The 20,209-nt window shown below is 52.2% G+C and overlaps 8 protein-coding genes and 1 non-coding gene across 9 annotated transcripts; 3 read left to right on the forward strand and 6 right to left on the reverse strand.

The window, feature by feature from the left end:
* Nucleotides 1–187: 187 nt before the first annotated feature.
* On the reverse strand, nt 188–1,139 carry APUU_30289A (uncharacterized protein; the record flags this gene model as incomplete). Its single annotated transcript, XM_041701365.1, has 2 exons — nt 188–782; nt 856–1,139. 2 exons carry the CDS (start codon nt 1,137–1,139, stop codon nt 188–190), a joined length of 879 nt encoding a protein of 292 aa, XP_041554258.1.
* A 408-nt stretch (nt 1,140–1,547) lies between these two features.
* Nucleotides 1,548–3,307, reverse strand: APUU_30290A (uncharacterized protein; the record flags this gene model as incomplete). Its single annotated transcript, XM_041701366.1, has 4 exons — nt 1,548–1,878; nt 1,935–1,950; nt 2,001–2,426; nt 2,473–3,307. 4 exons carry the CDS (start codon nt 3,305–3,307, stop codon nt 1,548–1,550), a joined length of 1,608 nt encoding a protein of 535 aa, XP_041554259.1.
* A 664-nt stretch (nt 3,308–3,971) lies between these two features.
* On the forward strand, nt 3,972–5,728 carry APUU_30291S (NAD(P)/FAD-dependent oxidoreductase; the record flags this gene model as incomplete). The annotated part of the gene is made up of 6 exons (XM_041701367.1): nt 3,972–4,145; nt 4,202–4,384; nt 4,433–4,645; nt 4,702–5,367; nt 5,437–5,513; nt 5,563–5,728. 6 exons carry the CDS (start codon nt 3,972–3,974, stop codon nt 5,726–5,728), a joined length of 1,479 nt encoding a protein of 492 aa, XP_041554260.1.
* Nucleotides 5,729–6,085: 357 nt separating this feature from the next.
* APUU_t30006A lies at nt 6,086–6,158 on the reverse strand. The gene has a single exon. It is a non-coding gene; the product is annotated as a tRNA-Trp (tRNA).
* Nucleotides 6,159–7,073: 915 nt separating this feature from the next.
* Nucleotides 7,074–7,703, reverse strand: APUU_30292A (uncharacterized protein; the record flags this gene model as incomplete). The annotated part of the gene is made up of 1 exon (XM_041701368.1): nt 7,074–7,703. The coding sequence occupies one exon, from the start codon at nt 7,701–7,703 to the stop codon at nt 7,074–7,076; it is 630 nt and encodes a 209-aa protein (XP_041554261.1).
* A 2,935-nt stretch (nt 7,704–10,638) lies between these two features.
* MCA1_1 (caspase family protein) lies at nt 10,639–12,132 on the reverse strand (the record flags this gene model as incomplete). Its single annotated transcript, XM_041701369.1, has 5 exons — nt 10,639–11,038; nt 11,094–11,169; nt 11,234–11,278; nt 11,334–11,956; nt 12,047–12,132. 5 exons carry the CDS (start codon nt 12,130–12,132, stop codon nt 10,639–10,641), a joined length of 1,230 nt encoding a protein of 409 aa, XP_041554262.1.
* A 2,036-nt stretch (nt 12,133–14,168) lies between these two features.
* On the reverse strand, nt 14,169–14,492 carry APUU_30294A (uncharacterized protein; the record flags this gene model as incomplete). Its single annotated transcript, XM_041701370.1, has 1 exon — nt 14,169–14,492. One exon carries the CDS (start codon nt 14,490–14,492, stop codon nt 14,169–14,171), a length of 324 nt encoding a protein of 107 aa, XP_041554263.1.
* Nucleotides 14,493–16,678: 2,186 nt separating this feature from the next.
* On the forward strand, nt 16,679–17,564 carry efm7 (putative nicotinamide N-methyltransferase Nnt1; the record flags this gene model as incomplete). Its single annotated transcript, XM_041701371.1, has 3 exons — nt 16,679–16,822; nt 16,879–17,451; nt 17,499–17,564. The coding sequence occupies 3 exons, from the start codon at nt 16,679–16,681 to the stop codon at nt 17,562–17,564; spliced, it is 783 nt and encodes a 260-aa protein (XP_041554264.1).
* A 318-nt stretch (nt 17,565–17,882) lies between these two features.
* Nucleotides 17,883–19,364, forward strand: APUU_30296S (putative RNA polymerase II Elongator complex associated protein Kti12; the record flags this gene model as incomplete). The annotated part of the gene is made up of 3 exons (XM_041701372.1): nt 17,883–17,888; nt 17,949–18,290; nt 18,357–19,364. The coding sequence occupies 3 exons, from the start codon at nt 17,883–17,885 to the stop codon at nt 19,362–19,364; spliced, it is 1,356 nt and encodes a 451-aa protein (XP_041554265.1).
* Between the last annotated feature and the right edge of the window lie 845 nt (nt 19,365–20,209).

Genomic DNA, 20,209 nt, shown 5'->3' on the forward strand with positions numbered 1-20,209 from the left:
TACCGCTCATTAACCCTGCATTAAAAGCTATGACCACAACCAACAAAAGTATTATAAGCAAATAACTTGAGTTAAAATGTTGAACTGTCTGACTGTGTTCAATAAAAGCTGTTATCTGTGTAGAATTGGCTGCTACATAGACAACATTGAACCTGCTGTATAACCATCCCCATCTGCCTGTCGCAGACTACAGCAAGAACTCGCCGCCAGTCTTCTTGACCATATTGTTATAATAAGGCTGAAAATGCAACCAGCCCCTCTGCCTCTGCCCAAGAACCCTCACCGACTCCCTCGCAATCTCCTCCTCAACCTCTTCAGGCCTCTCATTCCCCACCGCGTCAATCATCAGCTGCGCCTGACAACACCGATCAAACGCACAAAACCAATAAGCCGCCTCATCAATGGTCGTCCCCACAGAAAGCAACCCATGATTCTTCAAAATAACCACGTTCGTATCAGCCGTAATCACCCCGGCAATCGCCTTCCCCTCATCCGTCGACAGTACAGGACCCCCATACTCACGTAGGATACTCTGCTTGGCCCCGTAGAACTTCAGCGCGTCCTGCATCAGCGGCGGGAGGGGTCTCCCAAACGCGCTGTACGCCTTTCCCGCAGTGGAGTGCGCGTGGCACACGGCGTTGATCCAGGGGTGCGCTTGGTGGATCTCGGAGTGGATGGCGAAGCCGGCGGCGTTGACGGAGTGCGTTCCCTGCAGGACTGTTGCGTCTTCGGTGACGAGGACGAGGTCTGAGACTGTTATGTCGGCGAAGTGCATTGTGTATCTTTTTTTGCCGTTAGTCTACTGCGTGTCTATATACCATCCAAAACCGGTGGTGTAAAAAGGGTATGACGTACGGGTTGATCCAGAAAGTCCGTGGGTTTATAGGGTCTCGCAAAGACATATGCCCGCTTACCCCCTCATCAAAGCCATTTGCAGCGAAGACGCGGAACGCCGCAGCGAGGTGTTCCTTGTGGTATCGCTGTTCGTCTTCCTTGGATGCAAACTGCGCGATGCGTGGGACGGTGTTTCGTCCGCTGGCTCCCCCGACAGCGAGGTTTGCAGGGTCAGCGCCTTGTTTGTGGAAGATGCTGTTATCTTTGAGGGGTTCTTGGTGGGTTGGGGTTGCTGTTGGCGCCATTGTGGTGGTGATGGTGGTGGTGGTTGGTTTCTGAACTAGACTGGCAATGTAGGGTTTATATTTCAGCTGTGCTTCAGCTTGCTTTGTTATAGCTTGGGCTTGGATGGTTTACGCAGATGGAGGAGCTCGGCTGTGCACGGCTATAGCTTCATATCACATATCCGAAATAGCCGGCATGCATGAGCTTGCTGCGAATGGGATAATCGTCATCCTGAATTTCAAATACCCTACCAAACTTGTGATTACCAGTGGGACGTGCATTACAAAGGAGTTTCGCCCGGGTAAAACAGCTTGATTCAAACTAGAGAGCAATTATCAAAAAAAACAAGGAGACTTCCCAGTGCTAGGTAGATATGCAGTTTCCGGCTCCGGTTGCGCCAGAAAATCTTCACCCTGCCCTTCTTGTAACTATTCCTGCTTCATGCGGATTTCGAGGACACCTGTAATGCTCCTGATATCCTGGAGCAGGTCGCGCGTGGCAGTAAAGTAGGCAATGTCCCCCCTCTCTGAGGCACCAAATAAGATCCCCAAAACATCACCGCTATCATTGAAAAGGAGCGATCCCGAGTCGCCAAGTTTGAGAAAGACCCCGGACGGCTTTGCTACTACGTGCTCCCAGGTCTTACGCGCAACCGTATGGCCGTCCTTCGTTTCGTTTTCGAGAACACACGATTGGAGGGCGCTGTACCAGCCATGCGTGAGGCCTGATACCCGGCCTATCTTGTGCACTTTCTTCGTCCTTTCGGGGGAGTTCAGTTTGGAATTCACCGAGATGTTGTATAAGAGGAATATCACTCAGCAAGGGTCGGATCTAAAACCTTCATTAGACACAAATGAAGCCGCATGGGCGGAATGGATCACTTACAGCATTATCCCCGGCTGAGCGGCCACTCTTTGGCTGTACCAAAGCCCAGTCGCGCACAGACAACTTGTTCGCATCGTCAGTCGAGCGGGCTTCGCGGATTCCCGAGGCGGCAAACACGTTTCCAAGGACATGCTGGCCGTTTTGGACAAACGACTTCATCGAATCCCGATCTTTCTCCAACGCCTCGAGAATCCGCGAAGCCGTCTTCCACTTTGCTTTGTCACCGGGCAAAACAAACTCGCCTTGCGCCCTGGCCGCCTCAACTCTTTGGTAGACTTTGTCGGCCTTGCTTCTAGCCATTGTCGACTCCTTCGCGTCAACCCCTGCCGTGATATCGCGATAGCATGGGGCATCCATAGAGAGCAGACGAGCTGCATTCGGATCGCCAGTGCGGACTCCTTCTTGCTTCCACGTCCGAAGCACTAAACAGAGTTACTTTATGGAACCGAAGATACTGTAGTGGCTCACCTTCTCGATCTGCAGCAGACAGACCCTCTTCTCTCGGAAAACAGCAGTGCGAACAAGTCAGCGCAAGAGGAACCCACTCCCCAGTCTCCGGGTTTCTGAGCTCGACCCAGCCTCCCAGGGTGAACATCCCCATCGCATCTTGCGTATCCACGCCATGAGCACTCAAACTAGATCCCAAAGATGGGTCCGGACGGCACGCGGCCGGTCCAAGCGATGTCCGTTCGAGGTTCCGGAACCCTGCTGCCGAGAGGGAGGGCTTCCCACTGTCTTTCCGGATAAGAACCGCCACAGAGCTGAGGTTATATCGGTCCAGGACATGGACGACTGTCTCTCTCACGCTCTTCCAGTCCCTTTGTACTCGGTAATCAACCCCCAGCAATACCGTCGGCGCACAGTCTGACCGGCCAGTGTCGTTGAGTCCAATGCGGAAGCACCCAATCGTATTAACCCCGGTCGTATCAACCTGTGCAATGATTTCTGGAACTAGATCCCTCCATACCGGGCAGATAATATCAGTAGGATAGCACGCATAAAGACTCAGATTGTCCTCAAATCGGGGGTCAGCGATTTCTACAGAAACCCCATACACCCCCTCTCCAAGAAGAAGATCGTGTAACTTCCTAGCAACACCCACCCACCCTCTGTAAGTTCCAGTCCCGCGACGGATATAGGCCAGCAGTGTCATGGCCGGGTCACGGCCATGCTCATCATCCTGGGTATCATAAACCGACTGCCTAAAGCAGAAGTATACCCCCGAGTATTCAAGCCCTTCCTCTTTGCAGATCCCGTATGCCTGCTTGATCAGTTGGTACGCTCCATCGCCGGTCAGCTCCATCGCCGGTCAGCTGTTCGTGGTACGGGTGGTCCGGCGGTATTCGATGGTTTGAGTTGCAGGGAGGCTCGCGTAAATCAGGGCCTCCTGCCCTGAGATCGCCTTCGATGAAGCCGTCTGGTGTGGATGATGGGTGGTCGGTTGAGGAGCCATGCAGTCGCCGGGTTCGAGAAGATGCGGATTCTCCAGAGGCGTATGCTATCTCTGTCGCGGTGGGTATGGGCAAGGACATGGCGGGGTTGTGAAGGGTCATGGTTGTTGGTTGGAAAGTCTGAGGCGAGGGCAGGTATTTATAGTTGAATAGGGTTTAAATATCAGGTGGAATGGTGGTTGTGCCATCAAACAGTGAGTCAATGAAAGTATACTGAAACTCAATAACTTAATAACTCAATATTCAAGCTAAATACACCATAATTAATATACAGTCAAACAATGGTGAGATTACAATAATCTTGAGTGAAGGGACAATAATATATAACGTTCTCGTATACTCCTTATTTTCGGCAACTTCCGACCATGACAGGAAGTATACGAAGAGCCATTCGAAACAAGACACTGCAAGAACATTCAAAGTGGATGGAATAATGGCGTGCTCTAGTGCGGGTGGGGGTCCATCTCCAATTTATAAAAGCCCCAACATCACAACTCCTTCACTTCTCCAACAACCATGTCGCAAAAGCCAGCAGTACCAGGTGTCAAACCAACACGCTATGGCTTCCCAAAAGAAGGCCCGTATTCACTATCCTACTGGCTCCAAGGCGTCCAGGGCGATCCCCTTCTAAACCACCGCACGACACCCGAGTTACCTTCAGCAGCAGATATAGTCATAATCGGCTCTGGCGTATACCCTCCCGTTTCCCTTTTTCTCGGCTTAATAGCTAAAGCTAACGGCCACAGTTGTCGGGAACACTAATCGCCAACCACTGTCTCAAAACCTTCCCCAACAAGAGCATCATCGTCCTCGAAGCGCGGGAATTCTGCTCTGGCGCCACAGGTCGAAACGCAGGACACTGCAAGCCCGACCAATGGCGCGGGTTCAGTGCGTACGAAGCGGCGTTTGGGACGGAGCAGGCTCTCAAAGTGACTCTTCTTATAACCCTTCTTATACTTAAACTAATATGTTTGTAGATCCTCGAAAATGAACAGGCGACCTGGTCTGCACTCGTGGAGTATATAAAACAAAACAACATCGACTGTGATCTCTGGGTCGGCGATACGCTCGACGTCCCCGTAACACCTGAAGTCGCAGACGCTGCAAAGACAAACTTTGACCGGTTCAAGGCTGCCGGGGGGAAGATTGACCATATCAAGGTCACGCATGATCCTGTGGAAGCACGAAAGGTAGACACCTTCTCTCTCCCCCCCCCCCTCTATAAGATGCACTGATAGAGTAGTAGATATCACACATCAAATCCGCACAAGCCTGCTACGCCTGGTCCGCATCAACCCTGTACCCGTGGAAACTAACAGCGCACATAATGCGCGAGAACCTAGCAAAAGGCGTCAACCTGCAAACACGCACCAAAGCAACCAACGTCGCCGGAACTTCAGATCCAGCCCAACTCGAGTCGCAGTCCCAGTCCCAGGGGAAATGGAAATGGGTTGTCCAAGCCACCCGTGGCGCCATCCACTGCAGCCAAGTCATCCACGCCACAAACGCCTACAGTTCCGCCCTAGAGCCGTCCCTGCGCGGGCTCATATACCCCTCGCCACACATGTGTAACCGGATAAAGCCGCCGGTGGAATTCGACCACTCCAACCCAACCGGCTTAACTAATTCCTACGGCGTGCTGTTACCGGAGGGAGGACTATTCAGTATCAACCCGCGCCGCACAAACGAAGGATCGTCCACAGAAGGATCAGTGCTCTTTGGCGGAAGCAACCCCGGCCAAGCGGCGTTTGAGCGGTGGGTGAATGAACCGGGGTATCCGGAGCGGGGGGTTGATGATGAGATCGAGGTGTTTGGGGCTGTGACGGAGGCAGTGAGGGAGTTTTCTGAGGGGGAGATTGTAGGCTGGAAGGCGCAGTTTCGGGTTGATGGGTGGAGTGGGATTATTGGCAGGGTGCGTACTTCCTTTCCCTTCTTTATCTATTTATATTATTCGGGTGAATTGTATTGTTAATTGTGACAGAGCGTCGACAATGTACCCTGGATAGGAGAATTACCAGGCCTACCGGGTCAATGGGTTTGTGCTGGGCACAACGGACAGTAAGTACACCATCGCCATCACCATACCTCGATCTAACAAAACAACTAGTGGAATGGCACGCATATTCACCGCCGCACCAGGCCTCGTCAAGCTCATGGCCGGGCATCCATGGGCAGAAACGCAGCTGCCGGACGTGTACCGGATTACCCCATCGCGGGTGAATACCCTGAAGCAGCGTCTTGGACAGGATAGTGGAGATAAGTCTCATCTCTGATATGGCTTGACGGATGTGGAATGTTGTATATGGCGGGCAGCTGACCTGGATGCCTCACGTGGAGGAACTCGGGGATGGCTGTTTGCGGAGGATTGGAATACTTCATGCGGGGAATATGAGGGGAACCGGACAAGGGAAACATTTCCGGAAAGAATGCCTTGGAGGACAGGGCTGTGTAGACTGGATAAGCTGGAACTGTTGGCGATGTAGTAAAGAACAAGTCAGCTGGTTAATTCAAAGTCATGATCCAGTATGCATTTTCTGCATTGTCACTAGTACTAAATTCATGACAAAAAAAACGAACAAAAGAATAAAACAAAGAAAGACAAAGAGAAATCAGGGCAAAAAAAAGAAGATTGAGGCTGGTCCGTCTCGATCGGGCAACCTTGAGAACTGGAGTCTCACGCGCTACCAATTGCGCCACAGCCCCAATGGGTGGAAGAAAGTTTCCGAGGTTTGCACTCTTGAATGTCGGGCAACCAGCCAACATCTGGATCAGCAGGGGTATCTTTGGTTACAGTTTTGTTTGTTTATGGGGATGATCTACTCCGTACATCGCAGGGCAGCGTATGTATGACGCCATCCAAGGGTCCAATAATTATGGGGTCTTTATTTTCAACGGTCGGAGATCTCGGTTTGGAATCTTTGGACGAGTTTATCCCTTGATGCGATGCAGTTTACGATTTACCCCTCGTCCCCTCCAGGGTTGGGAATGGACGAGTCATACGCTTAATCATAATTCAGTGACGAAATTCAGAATATTCAGTTATATCAACGAGTTGATTAAATACACCAAAGCCGGCTGGCTGTATACACAAAACCCCACCCGAGCGAATCGGGGGATATGTACAGGATCAGATCAGTCATTATGCTGCTAATGATAACAAGAAGAGCGAAATAGATGGTAATAGAGGCAGACAACCCATATATCGATACCCAGCGAGTACTTGGTAAAAAGGAGGGAAATAGTAGGAAGGAGTATCCAACGCCGAAGATGCTGTCGCAAATAATAGTGATAAACAAGCAGAGCGGAAAGAAAAGGCTGGATCAAAGACGAGAGACGACAATGAGAAGTGGCGCTGCAATGCAGCGGGTGCTTTTGATGAGTCGGAAGGGCGATTAAAGGTAGCGCAGGAACGGAGGATCAGGATATTAAGTGGCTGATTAGAAAGTTGGTGGTTGGTGGTGGTGGACTGGTTCCGAGTGTTTTTGCAGGAGACATGTCAGTTCTGGCGCGAGTGAAGGTATCCAGAATCAAGATCGAGTCCGAAGGTCATGCAAGGGGAGTCAGCACCCCTGCATGTCCAGGAGGCTCTTGTCCTTGATGGCCGAGGGCCGGCCAAGTTCAAAGATTGCTGGAGCCGATCAGGTTTGGCTGGGAAATGCTGGCATTCCCGCCTCGGTATTTGGCCCTGCGCTGGGAGAAGCTGAGCGACGAGAGACGGCGACTCAGCCTCCGCAGCGGCTTATTCGAGGCCTCATCGTCGGCCGGAATCGGCGGCGGCGGCGGGAACGAGCGCTCGGAACTGGCGCTAGAGTGGAACGCCGAAGCCGACGCAGACGCCAACGTCGAGGTCCGGCTCACGCCCAGCGTCGGGTTCGAGTTGTTTTCGAAGAAGAAGGACGAGAAGGTCGACTGGCGGCGGGCGCGGATGGCCTCGGCGGTGTTGCGGGGGTTGGGCAGGGGCGTGGAAAAGTCTTCCTTGATGTCGTCGAGGGCGCGCGAGAAGCGGACGAAGCGGCGGGGGCGCTCAGCGATGGAGGGCTCGCGCTCCTCGAGGCCGTAGATCTGCAGCGGCGTGCTGTCTGGGTGGTCTTGGTTCAGCGGCGTTGAGTAGAAGCGAGGATACTTGGGGACCTCTCTGCGCCGGGGGACGATGGTCGGGAACCAGGCATGTTGCTGGGGAGGGAACTGGCTGATGGGGCTGTCGAAGGAGGATTGGGACGAGTTGGACGAGGATGACGGGAGCATCATTGTATATTCTCTCTAACGACCGTATGTACTGTATATGTAGGTGTATATGTAGATGGTGTAGGCGTGGTATGGTGTAGGTGGTGGTGTGGTGGTGTAGGAGATCAACGCACAGCACCGACCGATGAATGGAAGAAACGGATCGGGGGATACAAAATAATTATAGCAGGAGGAAAAGCAAAAAGGAAAGCAGGACCAAGGGGAGCGATGGGTGTGGAACTGCCGGAGACGTGCGATTCAATCGAGTCTCCAGTCTCACTGGCGGAGCACCAGCATCTCTGGTTCGTGCAGCTTTCGGTTACTGGCCTGGGCATTCTATTACTGGCTCTTTGGCAAGGAATGTAAGAGTGCATTGTTCACCCAGTCCCTCCTGCCGTCCTGCTCCTGCAGCTGCATTGTCTGCCATCCAGCCCCGACAATGAGACCTTGACGGGGGGCTGGCATGGGGCAAATTCTGCTTCAGATTGATGAGAAGGCCGTGTCTCACGATCCGACACAGAGCCAGTGATCCGTCCATTGAAGCATGACGCGGCTCGTCCAATCAGGCGCGCACGCCGGAATGTTATAAACATCGCTCCCATACCGAGCAGCAGCGTGGAACCAGAGCGGAACCAGCGGGCCATCTGGCAAATAATCTCGCCCAGCTCGTGTTGGAACCGAACGTCGTCCCAGCTCCCAGCTCCCAATCTGACTGAAAGTGAAAACCGACACCGTAGTTTCAAAGCACCATCGCGAGGCGCCAGCAGGCCATCGGGATTCCTGCCCCTGCCAGATAAAAAAAGAAAAGAGCAGTGGCGGTCCCAAGCGTGAGGACTGAACGGCCACCAGGCTAACCGCATGCAGCCTAGGGCCGCCCACTTGGGCAGTTGACGATTTTATTCTCAAACACCCCCACTGCGTAGCGCCATCTCCCGTCATTCCCTCTCCTCGTCTCATCATCCACCTTGCTCTCATTATTGTGGGCTTCTCCGTCTCCATTCTCCAAGTCTCCAAGTAAGACCTTACTTGCCTGAACTCAAGTCTCCAGTCTCCAGACTCAGAGGTTTGTGCGTGCTCCTCGTCGCCATGCGATTGGCTTGAGCCTTTGTGAATGCCAGAATGGCAGTGCTCGAGTCCGCATCCGGAGCAAACTCTGCTGGGACGGAGGCTCCCATGAGGATCTTCGTACGGGGTACATGCCGGACGCAGTGACCGTCCGCACATGGAGTGGCAACTGACAATGGCAGTGCACAGGCAGTGGCAGCGAGAGACAACCGAGTGCAAATTCGCCGGAGGATTTCCAGGCAACCAACCTGTGTTCGCTCTCCTCCGCATCAGCGACATACGTACATGGATGCGCTGGCTGTCCTACTCTGTACAAAAGTACTCCTCCAACAAACAAACATCCAAATTTTGAAGCTGCCTGGCTGAGCTGTACCACTCACAAGTCACAACATCCAACACATGATCACAATATTAATGTCCTTCTGAATACCACCTTGACCCTGATTTTCCTTGACTCTCGGCTATGGACTCGGGAACCGGCAACCAGCTCTCTTTCCGAAGACAGTAAGACTAACGGAGCAGGAGCAAAAGGAAGATCGACGGATCGCCCAGTCATCTCATTCTCGGGCGCAGAGAAAAAATCGACGTCATGAAGCTTGTCTTCATTCAGTCCTCCGTGCACCATAGACTACGGGTAATTAAAAGCCGAATGGACAAGTGAAAAGATCCAAATTCTCATTCTTCAGTTTACCTCTCACCGATCCGATCTGAAAAACTGGAAATACCTCAGTTCGGCCGAGGATGGAAAGATTATTCGCTACGGGTGAGACATGTTTGTGCGCTTTTTTTGGATCGACAGACGTGGGACTCGGACTGGGACTGGGACGGGGACTCTCACTCAGGGGACCTTGGTTGGGTTGGACCTTGGAATGGCTGTGCTCGACTGCTCGGAGCATCGTTCCACTCCTTCACCCACGTGAATGGAAGGATGATCGCTGCCAGTGCCGCCGATTGATTGTGATCTGATTCCCGAGTCTGGCAGTGGCAGTGGCATCTTTGGCTCTGGTTCTGTCCGGTTCCATGGTTTGCTGCAGCCTGCATGCCATTGTGTTATTTCTAGAAGATATCGTGGTCCAATCACGGCGTTGCCAGTGAATAACTTACATTATTTGGGGAATAATATCCGTAAGACTGTGGGCGTAAAAAAAATCATTGCATATGCTTAAGTAGCAAAGTAGCAAGTACAGTGTACAGTACATTGTGGATGCTAGTCTAACAATAAAGAAAGAAACCCGTTAACCTAACTCCTCGCTCGCCCGAGTCGCCCCCGAGCCCGACCCTCAGCTGCAGAATGCAAACCCAATCGCTCGCTGATGATTTTCGTCCTGCATGGATCGTGCCATAATGTTATCTTATCTACAGTACACAAAAGCCTGTCCAGTGTCCACCTGGTTAATTCCGAGTCGACTCTTGCAGTTTTCAATGGTCGCGGTTGGCCACGCAATGTTCGAGAATGTTCATTGCGAGTCGACTGTCGAGTCCCGACCGACAAGACAAAAGTACATTCACCGACTCAACATGCAAGAACAGGAAGTAAGAAAGTAAGTAAGTCGCTGACTGACTGACGCGTCTGGCGCGTCCTCTATTGTCTTCGTCGTCGTCTTCGTCGTCTTCGTCATCATCATCATCGTCATCACGCTATCGTCGCAATCATATAATCCATCCATCCATCCAAGCCTCAGACTATCTCACATCACAAATAACAAATCCGTATCTAGCGGATGACTGCAGCTCAGCTGCGGCTTCTGCGTGTACTTCCCGTCCAGCTCCGCCCGAATCAGATTCAGCAGCTGCACGTAGCTGAGATTCGGGTACCGCTGCAGCACCTTGATGAACGCCCAGCTGAGCGCCCCGCGCGCTTCGCCGTCTTGGAAGGTATCGGCTCTGTTATTTGTTAGTTGTATTTCGAAAAAAAAAAAAAAAGAAAAGAAAAGAAAAGAAAAGAAACAAGGGTATGGATGGCATGGTGGACATACGAAGTCTGGGTGTCCTTTGAGCCCGAGAACATGACCACGTCTGCGGGCGAGGTCTTGGTGCGGACGGTGCGCTGTCGTGCTGAGTCGCCCAGGGCGGCTTTCTTGAAGAAGCCGATGGCTGTCTGGGCGACGCCGCCGAGGTCGCCGCGGCTGTAGGAGGTGAAGGCCGAGAAGAGGTCCGAGGCGGCTTCTTTGGCGAGGTTGGGCTCTTTCAGGATGCCCTGTGTTGAGTAGATGTATGGAAGGTCGAGTGCAGTGCCGGAGTGGCAGGAGTCGAAGACGGCTGTTAAGCGCACCCCGGGTTGGAGAGGGCGGACCCTGTTGAAGTTGATTAATGGGATGACATAGTGTGGATGGGATGGATGGTACTAACATGATGTCGTGCATTTCGTCGTCGACAATGTGTCCTGCTGTCCGGTAATCCACCGGGTAGATCACGTCGTCAAAACCTGGATATCAGTCAGCATATTCTCGTTTGTTTAACTGGCAGCCGTTTAATTTGCAGGATCTTACCATCTTCTTCGTCACCGTCGAGATCAGGCGTCCGTCCGCCGTGTCCTAGATAGATTGTCAGTATCTACTGTCTACACCCCTCGGAAGCAAGTTTAGGTACCTGAAAAATGAATAAAAAGCGAGTCGTTCGGCTGCGCTTCATGCACCAGCCATTGCATGGCCCGGATAATGTTCGACTTGGTGGGCAAACTCTTCGGGTTCTTCTGGTCGTCAGTCAGAATCACCATGTCCTCTCTGCGATAGCCCTTGCGCTCGTGCAAGAACGATGACACGTTCGTCACATCATTGATGCACCCCTGGAGCTGGTTCGGCTGGCCAAAGTAGTTGATCCCGATTAGCAGAGCCTTCCGTCGCCCGGTACAGGCCGAGTACTGGAATCGGTAGCTGGATGGCGCGCCGTGCCCGAAGTGCTGGGCGCCCATGGGCGGGCGGGGCGGGAGATTGGGGCCCGGGCTGGGGCTCCATGACGGGTCTGTCTTGGTTAGCCGGCGCCTGTGCTTTTCAGTGCGCGATGGGTCGGCGGGCCTACTTGAGGAGTAATTCCTTGAATGGGTTTGGCCCGAGTGCGGCCGTTGAGGGAGTGGCGGTGTGCCGTATGACGGGACCGGAGAGGGATGATGCTGAGGGGGAGGATAAGCCCCCGGAGGATAGTTGTTTGGTGGAGGATAGCCCCCAGGAGGAGGATAGTTGTTTGGTGGAGGATAATGTCCCGGAGGATATTGGCTATTCAACCACTTAGCAACATTCTTCTTTGACTGCTTGGAATCCGATTTTGAACGCGATGTAGAACGCGATCTTGAGTGGGTTGCTGACCTGTATTGCTGCGGTGGAGGAGGTTGCGCCCATTGCTGAGGCCAACTCCCCGGAGGCGGGGGAGGGGGATGATGATAGGAGTACATCTATTCTCACTCGACAATTGCAGGACAGGGTCTTCAGATGCCAGGCTCTAAAATTCGCAGCGAGAGCGAATCAAGATACAGCAGCGGACGTTGTGAGCGCCGCTTATCGAGGCGGAACTTTCTCGGTTAAATAGAAGAGCAGGTCGCAGGTTCACAGTAACAAGCGAAGCTCACAAGAGAGCAAAAGAAATCCAGCCCGTCCTTCTCAGCAGTCGACCACGGTTCACGAGCGAAGACAAGAGAAGAGGAAAAGAAGAGAGAAAAGACGTTAAGGAGATTGTTGGCCGGGCGTCCCTGGAGCGACAGGGCTGGCTGATGCCTGCTCAGCACAGGGCGCTGATTTGCTGCAAGAGACGCCGGCGGGGGGATTTCCCTGCTTGTCTGCTCCATCCGTAGGGCAGAGCGATATGAACACATGGTTGACTTTTCTCCTCTTGCGGTTAACTCTCTGCAGTAACTAGGCAGTAGCATTCTGGTTCGACTGCGAAACAACACGGCCCCTGGCCTGAACCGTGGTACTCCTCTCCCTCAACTTTACCATCGAGTCAATCAGGTCAATCAAGTCAACCGAGTCAACCGAGTCAGACTGCTTACTGCTTACTGCTGCTCAGTGCTGAGTCTGACTGCCAGGTCAGGCCCCCGAGGACTCGCCAAGAGCATGCTCAGCCCAGCGGGCAGCGCGTCGTCTCTGCAATGCAGTGATCCCCAGGTCCGCCCCGGATGTCGGCAACGCCTGCGCCCCGCGCCTCCAGCCTTGTCATCGCCAGCGTCATCGCCCTCGTCATTGCGTAATGATTGTCCCCAAGACATGTCCGCGGTGGATAGATTGGTCGGGCGTCTAAACGTAAATCAGTTGCTCCCGAATTGGTAAAAATGTGCATGCTGCAAGAAACAAGTAACTAATCCCCCGTTGGGTTGACTCAGCGACAGCGGGCACTCCTGACTTGACAGGGACTGAGATCTCCATGCAGCAAAGAAAAGTGCAGCCTGGACACCTGAGCGCAACAAGAGTTCATATTCGGAAAAATGCTACTCGTCATGTAGCTGACCCACGACACTGTACTTCCTCGTATTCCTGTAGTCCGTACTGTGAGCCGGGAGGAACAACCAAGTTACCCACCAGCATATCCATCCAGTCATGACTTATCCCGAGACAAAGAACACACCCGACACTCCCCTCCATGACCATGGTAATAGCGTACTTTTATAGATCTCACAATGCACCCAGAATGCCCGGAGTCCTTGCAGTTCTTTAACCTTTGAATTGTTTATTTGCTCAAAATCTGCCCTGGAAGAAGGAACCAAAAATTGGCCAAAATTTCCACAGTTGGGGCTGTGGCGCAATTGGTAGCGCGTGGTACGTTCCACTTCTCGCAGCAGAAATGTTGCAATAAACCAAATAAGAACCCCCCACTAATTAAGTCCTTACAGAGACTCCAGTTCTCAAGGTTGCCCGATCGAGACGGACCAGCCTCAATCTTTTTTTTTTCTTAACTTATTGATACTGGTTTTATCTTATCTACCTTGTGAAATTTTTGTGTTGAGGTTTGATTGTGATCAAGACAAGTATGAATATGAAGTAGATGATATCAGCTGAATGTGTTCTATAGCGGTGCCTCTTCTGTTTTCCTAGACCACCGCGTAATAAGTAATAAAATAATGAAAGTGACAGAAGATTTGCTTCGTCCCGCTCGTCCGAGACAACGCCGACGCAGAACAGAGAGTGAAGAATGAAATGACTGTAGGTATAATGAAACCAGAAACGCTTCTATCCGTAACAATCGATATAAAAAAAAATAGAAAAAAATAAAACCCCAACTCCTCACTGAATAAAAGATCGACACTTTGTAGTGGACAGACTGCTGGACGTGGGGGGCATCCCTGAAGCCAACATTGCCAGATGTAACCCCGCACATCCATGACGGTGTAGACTTCCTCACGCTATGCCAGGACCGGACCCCTCTTTCTGAGTGCAGCCCCCATCTTGGTGAAAAACAAGCTGTGCTGTAGTGTAGTGTAGTGGTGTATAGTGTAGTCTATAACGAAACGCCCTCGAGATCCCTCGTCACAATGGCCACCTGCGCCCGTTTCGCGGCTTCAGCGACGAGACTGAAGTCTTTCAGGAACGGTGCTGTCGCGGTCGGGCCGCCGTCGCCGGTTATCTGGTGCGGATAGGCCTGTGATTGCGACTGCGGTTGTTGCGTGGTGTCGCTGGGTTGGGGTTGGTTTTGTTGGCTGGTGGGCGGCTGCGGCTGGCTCTGGGACTGCAGTTGGGCTGCGGCGGGGGTGCTGAGGGTGGTTGAGGTTGAGAGCTGGGGATTTGAATGGGAGAGGCCGAGGGCTGCTGGTGGGTTGTCCATGGTGGTTGAGGGCCCCCCTGGGAAGAGGGAGTGAGGAGGAGGGAGGGTATGAAGGGCGATAAGTGAGGTGGTGATAGGTAGGTAAGGGTGACCTCAGGTGGAGGGACCGGACCGGACTGGAAGTGTGGAGGAGGCGTGGAGATGCGGAGAGGGCGGTTGGAGAGGGAGAACTCAGACGAGGGCGTCCGGTCGGGATGGCGAGAAGAAGGGGACGAACGGAGAGAAGAAAGAGAAAGAACATGAGAGAGGAGAGAGAGAGAGAGAGAGGATCCACGCCCGATGAGGAATCGAGTCTGCGATCGGATCCACGTGGGGGCCTCGATGCCGCGGCAGTTGCAGTGGCAGAGACAGTGACAGTGACAGTGACAAGTCGTGACGACTGACAAGATCCAAGATCCAGGTCCGACGGAGTCCATTCGACCGACCTCTCCACATGTCAGTCAATCTAATAAGCTTCTGCATGCCATCTACACCAAAGTCAATCTACTCCTTCTTCTCCCCTCCCTCCTCATTCTCAACCGGCACGATACCCCCTCCTCCCCGAAGTAGTTCGTCTGCCTCACATACCCAACCACAACCCCCCAACTCCATAAAGCGCCAATTGCAAGATAACTGATCCCGAATCCGCATTCCCTGCGAGTCGACCGTAAACAAAACGCACATGCCCAGACTCACTGTGTCCTTGGGTGCCCCCGCATATCGCGCACACATAGCCGGGTCGTTGGCCAACGCTGCAAGCGTTCACTGCACCGTGATCTGGAAACAGGCGTAGATGGCCCCGAAAAGCAGGTACAGCACTATCTCCGGTCCGAAGGCGGACTCGGTCCAGTCCACTGCCCGCGGTGGTGTTGCGGAATGGCTTACGTTGTTGCAGATTACCCACGCAAGGAGTCCGCTTGCTGCGCTGAGGGTTATTAGGGCTAGACTGGCTGTTCCTGTGATGTTTGTCGTCGAGGATCCTTCAGCGACAAACATGGCTGGGAGTAGGATGAGGATTTTCGGATCCCCCATTACGGACAATATCCCAAGCACTTCTTTCTTGAGCGTCGGTGCCCCGAAAACTGCAATATGCTGGCTGTTCTCTCGAACGATATCTGCCGGGTCTGCCAGAAAGAAGAACGCACCTACTACTGCCCTGTATTTACCATTGGCCTTGCCATTATACGTAGTAAATGTAAGTTACACAGCCATCACCACAAAAACGCAATATACACCGCGTCGCAAAGTTCCTCCAGCCTCCTTCTCATGAAGTGTCATATCAAACGCAATGAATGCACCTACTGTACCTCCGGCGGAAGTCAGGATCCATTGTACAGCGATGTACTATGAAATAGAGTTAGGTGAATCCTGCAACTGTTCCTTTATCCTTCTCTTCCGAGTACGCAAACTAGATATACCCCGACGTTGTCTACATTAGCCCAGCACAGACACCAAGGATCCTATCAGCTACAGGCGTCAGTCCCAGGACGAGCGTTCCTAGCGATGAAACCCAACCTGCGAGCAGAAATGGCTGCTTGCCAATTCGATCATAGTACCAGAGCGAGCCAACATAGAGATTGCAGATTGTGGGAAAGAGACTGTATGGGGCGGTTTTGGTGGAGGCGGCGCATGTTATTGGGGGTGCGCTGGGATATGTGGGCTTGGAGCGGGATTGTACGTTGTGATAGATGGAGTAAGTAGATATAGAAATACGATATATATACAAAAAAAAAAAAGAAGAAGGTTGAGGCTGGTCCGTCTCGATCGGGCAACCTTGAGAACTGGAGTCTCTGTAATTCTTTGTTAGAACAAGTTCATAATTCCTTGTATGTTTAGTGGAACGTACCACGCGCTACCAATTGCGCCACAGCCCCAATGGGTGACACTCTTTGCCCGTTTTTGACACTATTACCGGGTGCGATTTTTGGGTGAAATATACACAACAATTACTGCATGAAAGTCACAATAGCTGGCCTGCTTGGTTTTGTCTATAGTGTAATGTGATTTCAGGCACAGGATAGATAGCAGATAACCTTATTATGTACAGACAATGAAGTGCTGGCATTGTTTGACTTAAGTCTGCGGACCGTCGATCTGCCACTGTCCCGATGCGGAAGGGATCGTCTACCCCGCTGCGAATTATTTCAACTTTTGCGATTGTGACTTTCAGTTATCATTATCCCGATCTACCCAGTCATCCAAGCAAAATGGCAGACGAACTCGACACTGGGGACATGTTCAATGACCCCGAGGGCTTCTATCCCCCCGAGAAAGAGCCTACCTACGCAGATCACCAGATGCTCTCCGGCCAGGTTGTCCGCGTGCGCCTGGTCGGCAGCCACCCTCTATATGTACCTCCCCTTTCACCACAGCCCTGCACTGTCCGCCCACTAACACCTCTATGGAGGGGAACATGCTCTGGAACGCTGGCCGCATAAGCTCAGATTATATCGAAAGTAACGCCCCCGCGCTCATCACCGGGAAGACCGTCCTTGAGATCGGCGCCGCAGCGGGCGTGCCCAGCATCGTCAGCGCAATCAAGGGCGCCCGCACCACCGTCATGACCGATTACCCGGACCCGGATCTCGTCGATAATATGCGTCAGAACGCCGAGTCCTCTGCGCCGATGATCCCCACCGACCCGCCTTCTGCGCTGCACGTTACGGGCTATAAATGGGGGAGTGATGTGTCGCCGCTGCTGGCTTACTTGCCTGAGGAGGAGAGGGCGAAGGGGTTTGATGTGCTGATTATGGCGGATGTCGTATATAGCCATCGCGAGCACGGGAATCTGGTCAAGACTATGCAGGAGACGATGAAGAAGGAAAAGGACGCGGTTGCCTTGGTGATATTTACACCGTATGAGCCGTGGCTATTACCCCAGACGGAACGGTTCTTTCCGCTTGCTGAGAAGGGTGGATTTACAGTAACGAAGGTGTTTGAAAAGTTGACGGAGAAGACTCTGTTTGAGCATGATCCTGGGGTATGTTAACTTCGTTTCGATGTCGGGATATTGCTAACAGTGCCTAGGATGAGAGACTGCGGAGGACAGTCTTTGGTTACGAGCTCCGATGGGCTGATGATCAACTACGATAGACATGATACCATATAGATTTGCACTTAAAAGCATTGGATAGACTCCATCATTATATTCTTGATCCGGTTTTACGCTGCGAAACAGCCACAACCAGGCCAGAGCGATCATACCAAAGCATGGCCTGTACAGAAATTGCAAACTCATCAATAAATCTGTAAATAAAATAATAATAATTACATCGTTATTCCTCTTCAGGGCCGAAGGCGATAAGCAAAGGCGGTCAACACCAAAAAAAAGCGCCCCGCCATCCCCGCGCAGAAAATCACCAGCAAAATTATTCCAGACCCCTCACTCAATCCGCAATCATCTCGCCAACCATGCCAGTAAGTCGCAATTCAACAACTCTATCCCATATCGTCAAATAAATCTAATAACTCGTATAGCTCATCATCCTAACCGGTTACCCCTGCTCGGGGCTAACCTATCGCGCAAACCAACTCGCCGCGGCCCTAGAAGAAACCCAAACCCAGCTCTTCTCCTCCGACACGCCCCCAAAGTCCAAATACAAGATCCACGTCGTCTCGACGCACGATAATGTCAACCACCCGCGGACAGTGTACGATACGGCGCGCACGGAGAAGGAGGCGCGCGGGATCGCGTATACCCGGGCAAAGCGCATGCTGGGCAAAGACAGCTTTGTGATTCTGGACGGCATGAATTATATCAAGGGGTATCGGTATCAGCTCTGGTGTGAGGCGAAGGCTTTTGGGACGACAAGTTGTGTTGTATGTTTCCCATTTCCCATTTTCTCTTCTTGATGGGAAGGACGTAAGTGCTAACTTGGTTGCTAGGTTCATGTTGGTACACCGATTGACCAGTGCGTTGCGAACAATGAGGCCCGGATAGAGAGAAAGAACGCTTCCAACGAAAACAAGGAGAGCAAAAACCAAAGCGAGAACCAAAAGTCAAACTCCGAATCCTCACCAAAAACGTCACCCTCAGCCTCAAACAACGAAGCCGGCGAGGCCAGCGAGGCCAGCGACCCCTACCCACCAGACCTCCTCGACAACCTCATCTTCCGCTACGAGGAACCCTCCATGAACAGCCGCTGGGATAAGCCCCTCTTCACAGTCCCCTGGCCCGACGCCGAGCCCCCCATCGCCGAAATCTGGACCGCCCTAACAGGCATCCCGCACCCCTCCACCATCCCCCAAGAAGGACAAGAGGAACCCTCAATATCCCCCCTCACAGCCGCCCTCAACTCAACATCCCTCTCCTCAGCCGCAAGCACAACAACAAGAAGAACCCCAGGCGCAGCCACCACCACAGCAGGAGGAGGCCGAGGAACGCTCTCAACCCGCCCCCGCGTCGCAATAAAACCACACCAGGCAACCGTCCTCCCCGCAACATCCGACTCCTCAGCTCTATACAACATGGAAAAACGCACGTCCGCAATCGTGCAAGCAATCCGCACCTTCACGCTCTCGAACCCATCTGCAAAAGCCGCCCTCGCTGCGTCAAACCAGCAGCAGCAACAGCGCCAGCATAAACAACCCGACGACGCCCCGGACCGCCAGGAAGAGGGCATCCGTGTCCCTGTCCCGGAGTCCTCAACGCCTATCTTCATCCCCGCTCATATCGTCCTAGGGAGTGTAACGGATGACCTTGCCGCTGCCGGGGGTGTGCTTACGCTCCCGCGGCTGCAGAGGCTGAGGAGGCAGTGGATTACGCTGAACAGGGCGTATATTGGGGCGCCGCATGCGGCGGGGAAGGGAGGTGGTGGGTTGAAGGACGAGGAGCTGGGAGATGCGTTTGTGAGGTTTTTAAATGCGGACTTTGCAGATGAGATTGGGGCTTGATGGTATGGGTAGGCTAACTATGTATATTTGTAGTTGGATTTGAGGTTGGTAGTGGTAGGAGGGATTCTGGTTTATAAAGCGTTCGCGTTCGTAGACAACTAGCATAGCATCATAGTATGACATCTTACGATACGATAAGAGCACGAGATTTCTTGCATGGTATATATATTCATTCAATGATATAAACAACCCGAAAGTGGTAAGTTACCTAATGCAGGTTAGGTAAATAAGCACAAGATAAAAAATAAAAAGATACAAGAATCCGAAAGCTACGACAAACCAGGACCACTGGCTGTCGAGGTGTACACACAAAGATAAGAAAGAATATTCACACAAGAAGCAGAAACAATAAACAAAAACACAAAAGTCTATTAACATGTAAATTTCACAAAAATAACCCGAAATGATTTCCTTCCATTCCGTCCTGTCTGGGTGTTGGTGTCTGTCGCTGTCGCTGTATACATCCCATAACAAAAAATCAAACCAACCTCCTGTCTTTTTTTTTTCTTTCTTTCTTTTTTTCATATGTTCTTTCTGTCTTCCTCAATTGCTGGAAGAAAGCAAAACAAGTAAACAAAAGTCCACATCAATCAGTATAACAGAATACAACAAGTGATACAAGCATCGAGCGCACGCAAATAAACATGGCGCGAAACAGAAAAAAAAAAGCATTTTCAGTGAAAATGAAAAGAGAAGAGAAAATTTAGCGCTATGAGCGCCAGGGTCCTTGGATTGGGATCCTAGGAACTCCCATCCCACCTGCGGTTGAGGCTGGGTTGTTGGCTTTTTAATCACTGGGTGGTCAAAGCCAATCAGTTCAAATGATCTGGATCCAGGTCTACCGG

Source organism: Aspergillus puulaauensis, chromosome 3 (assembly GCF_016861865.1).
Source record: "Aspergillus puulaauensis MK2 DNA, chromosome 3, nearly complete sequence".
Taxonomy (NCBI): Eukaryota; Fungi; Ascomycota; class Eurotiomycetes; order Eurotiales; family Aspergillaceae; genus Aspergillus; species Aspergillus puulaauensis.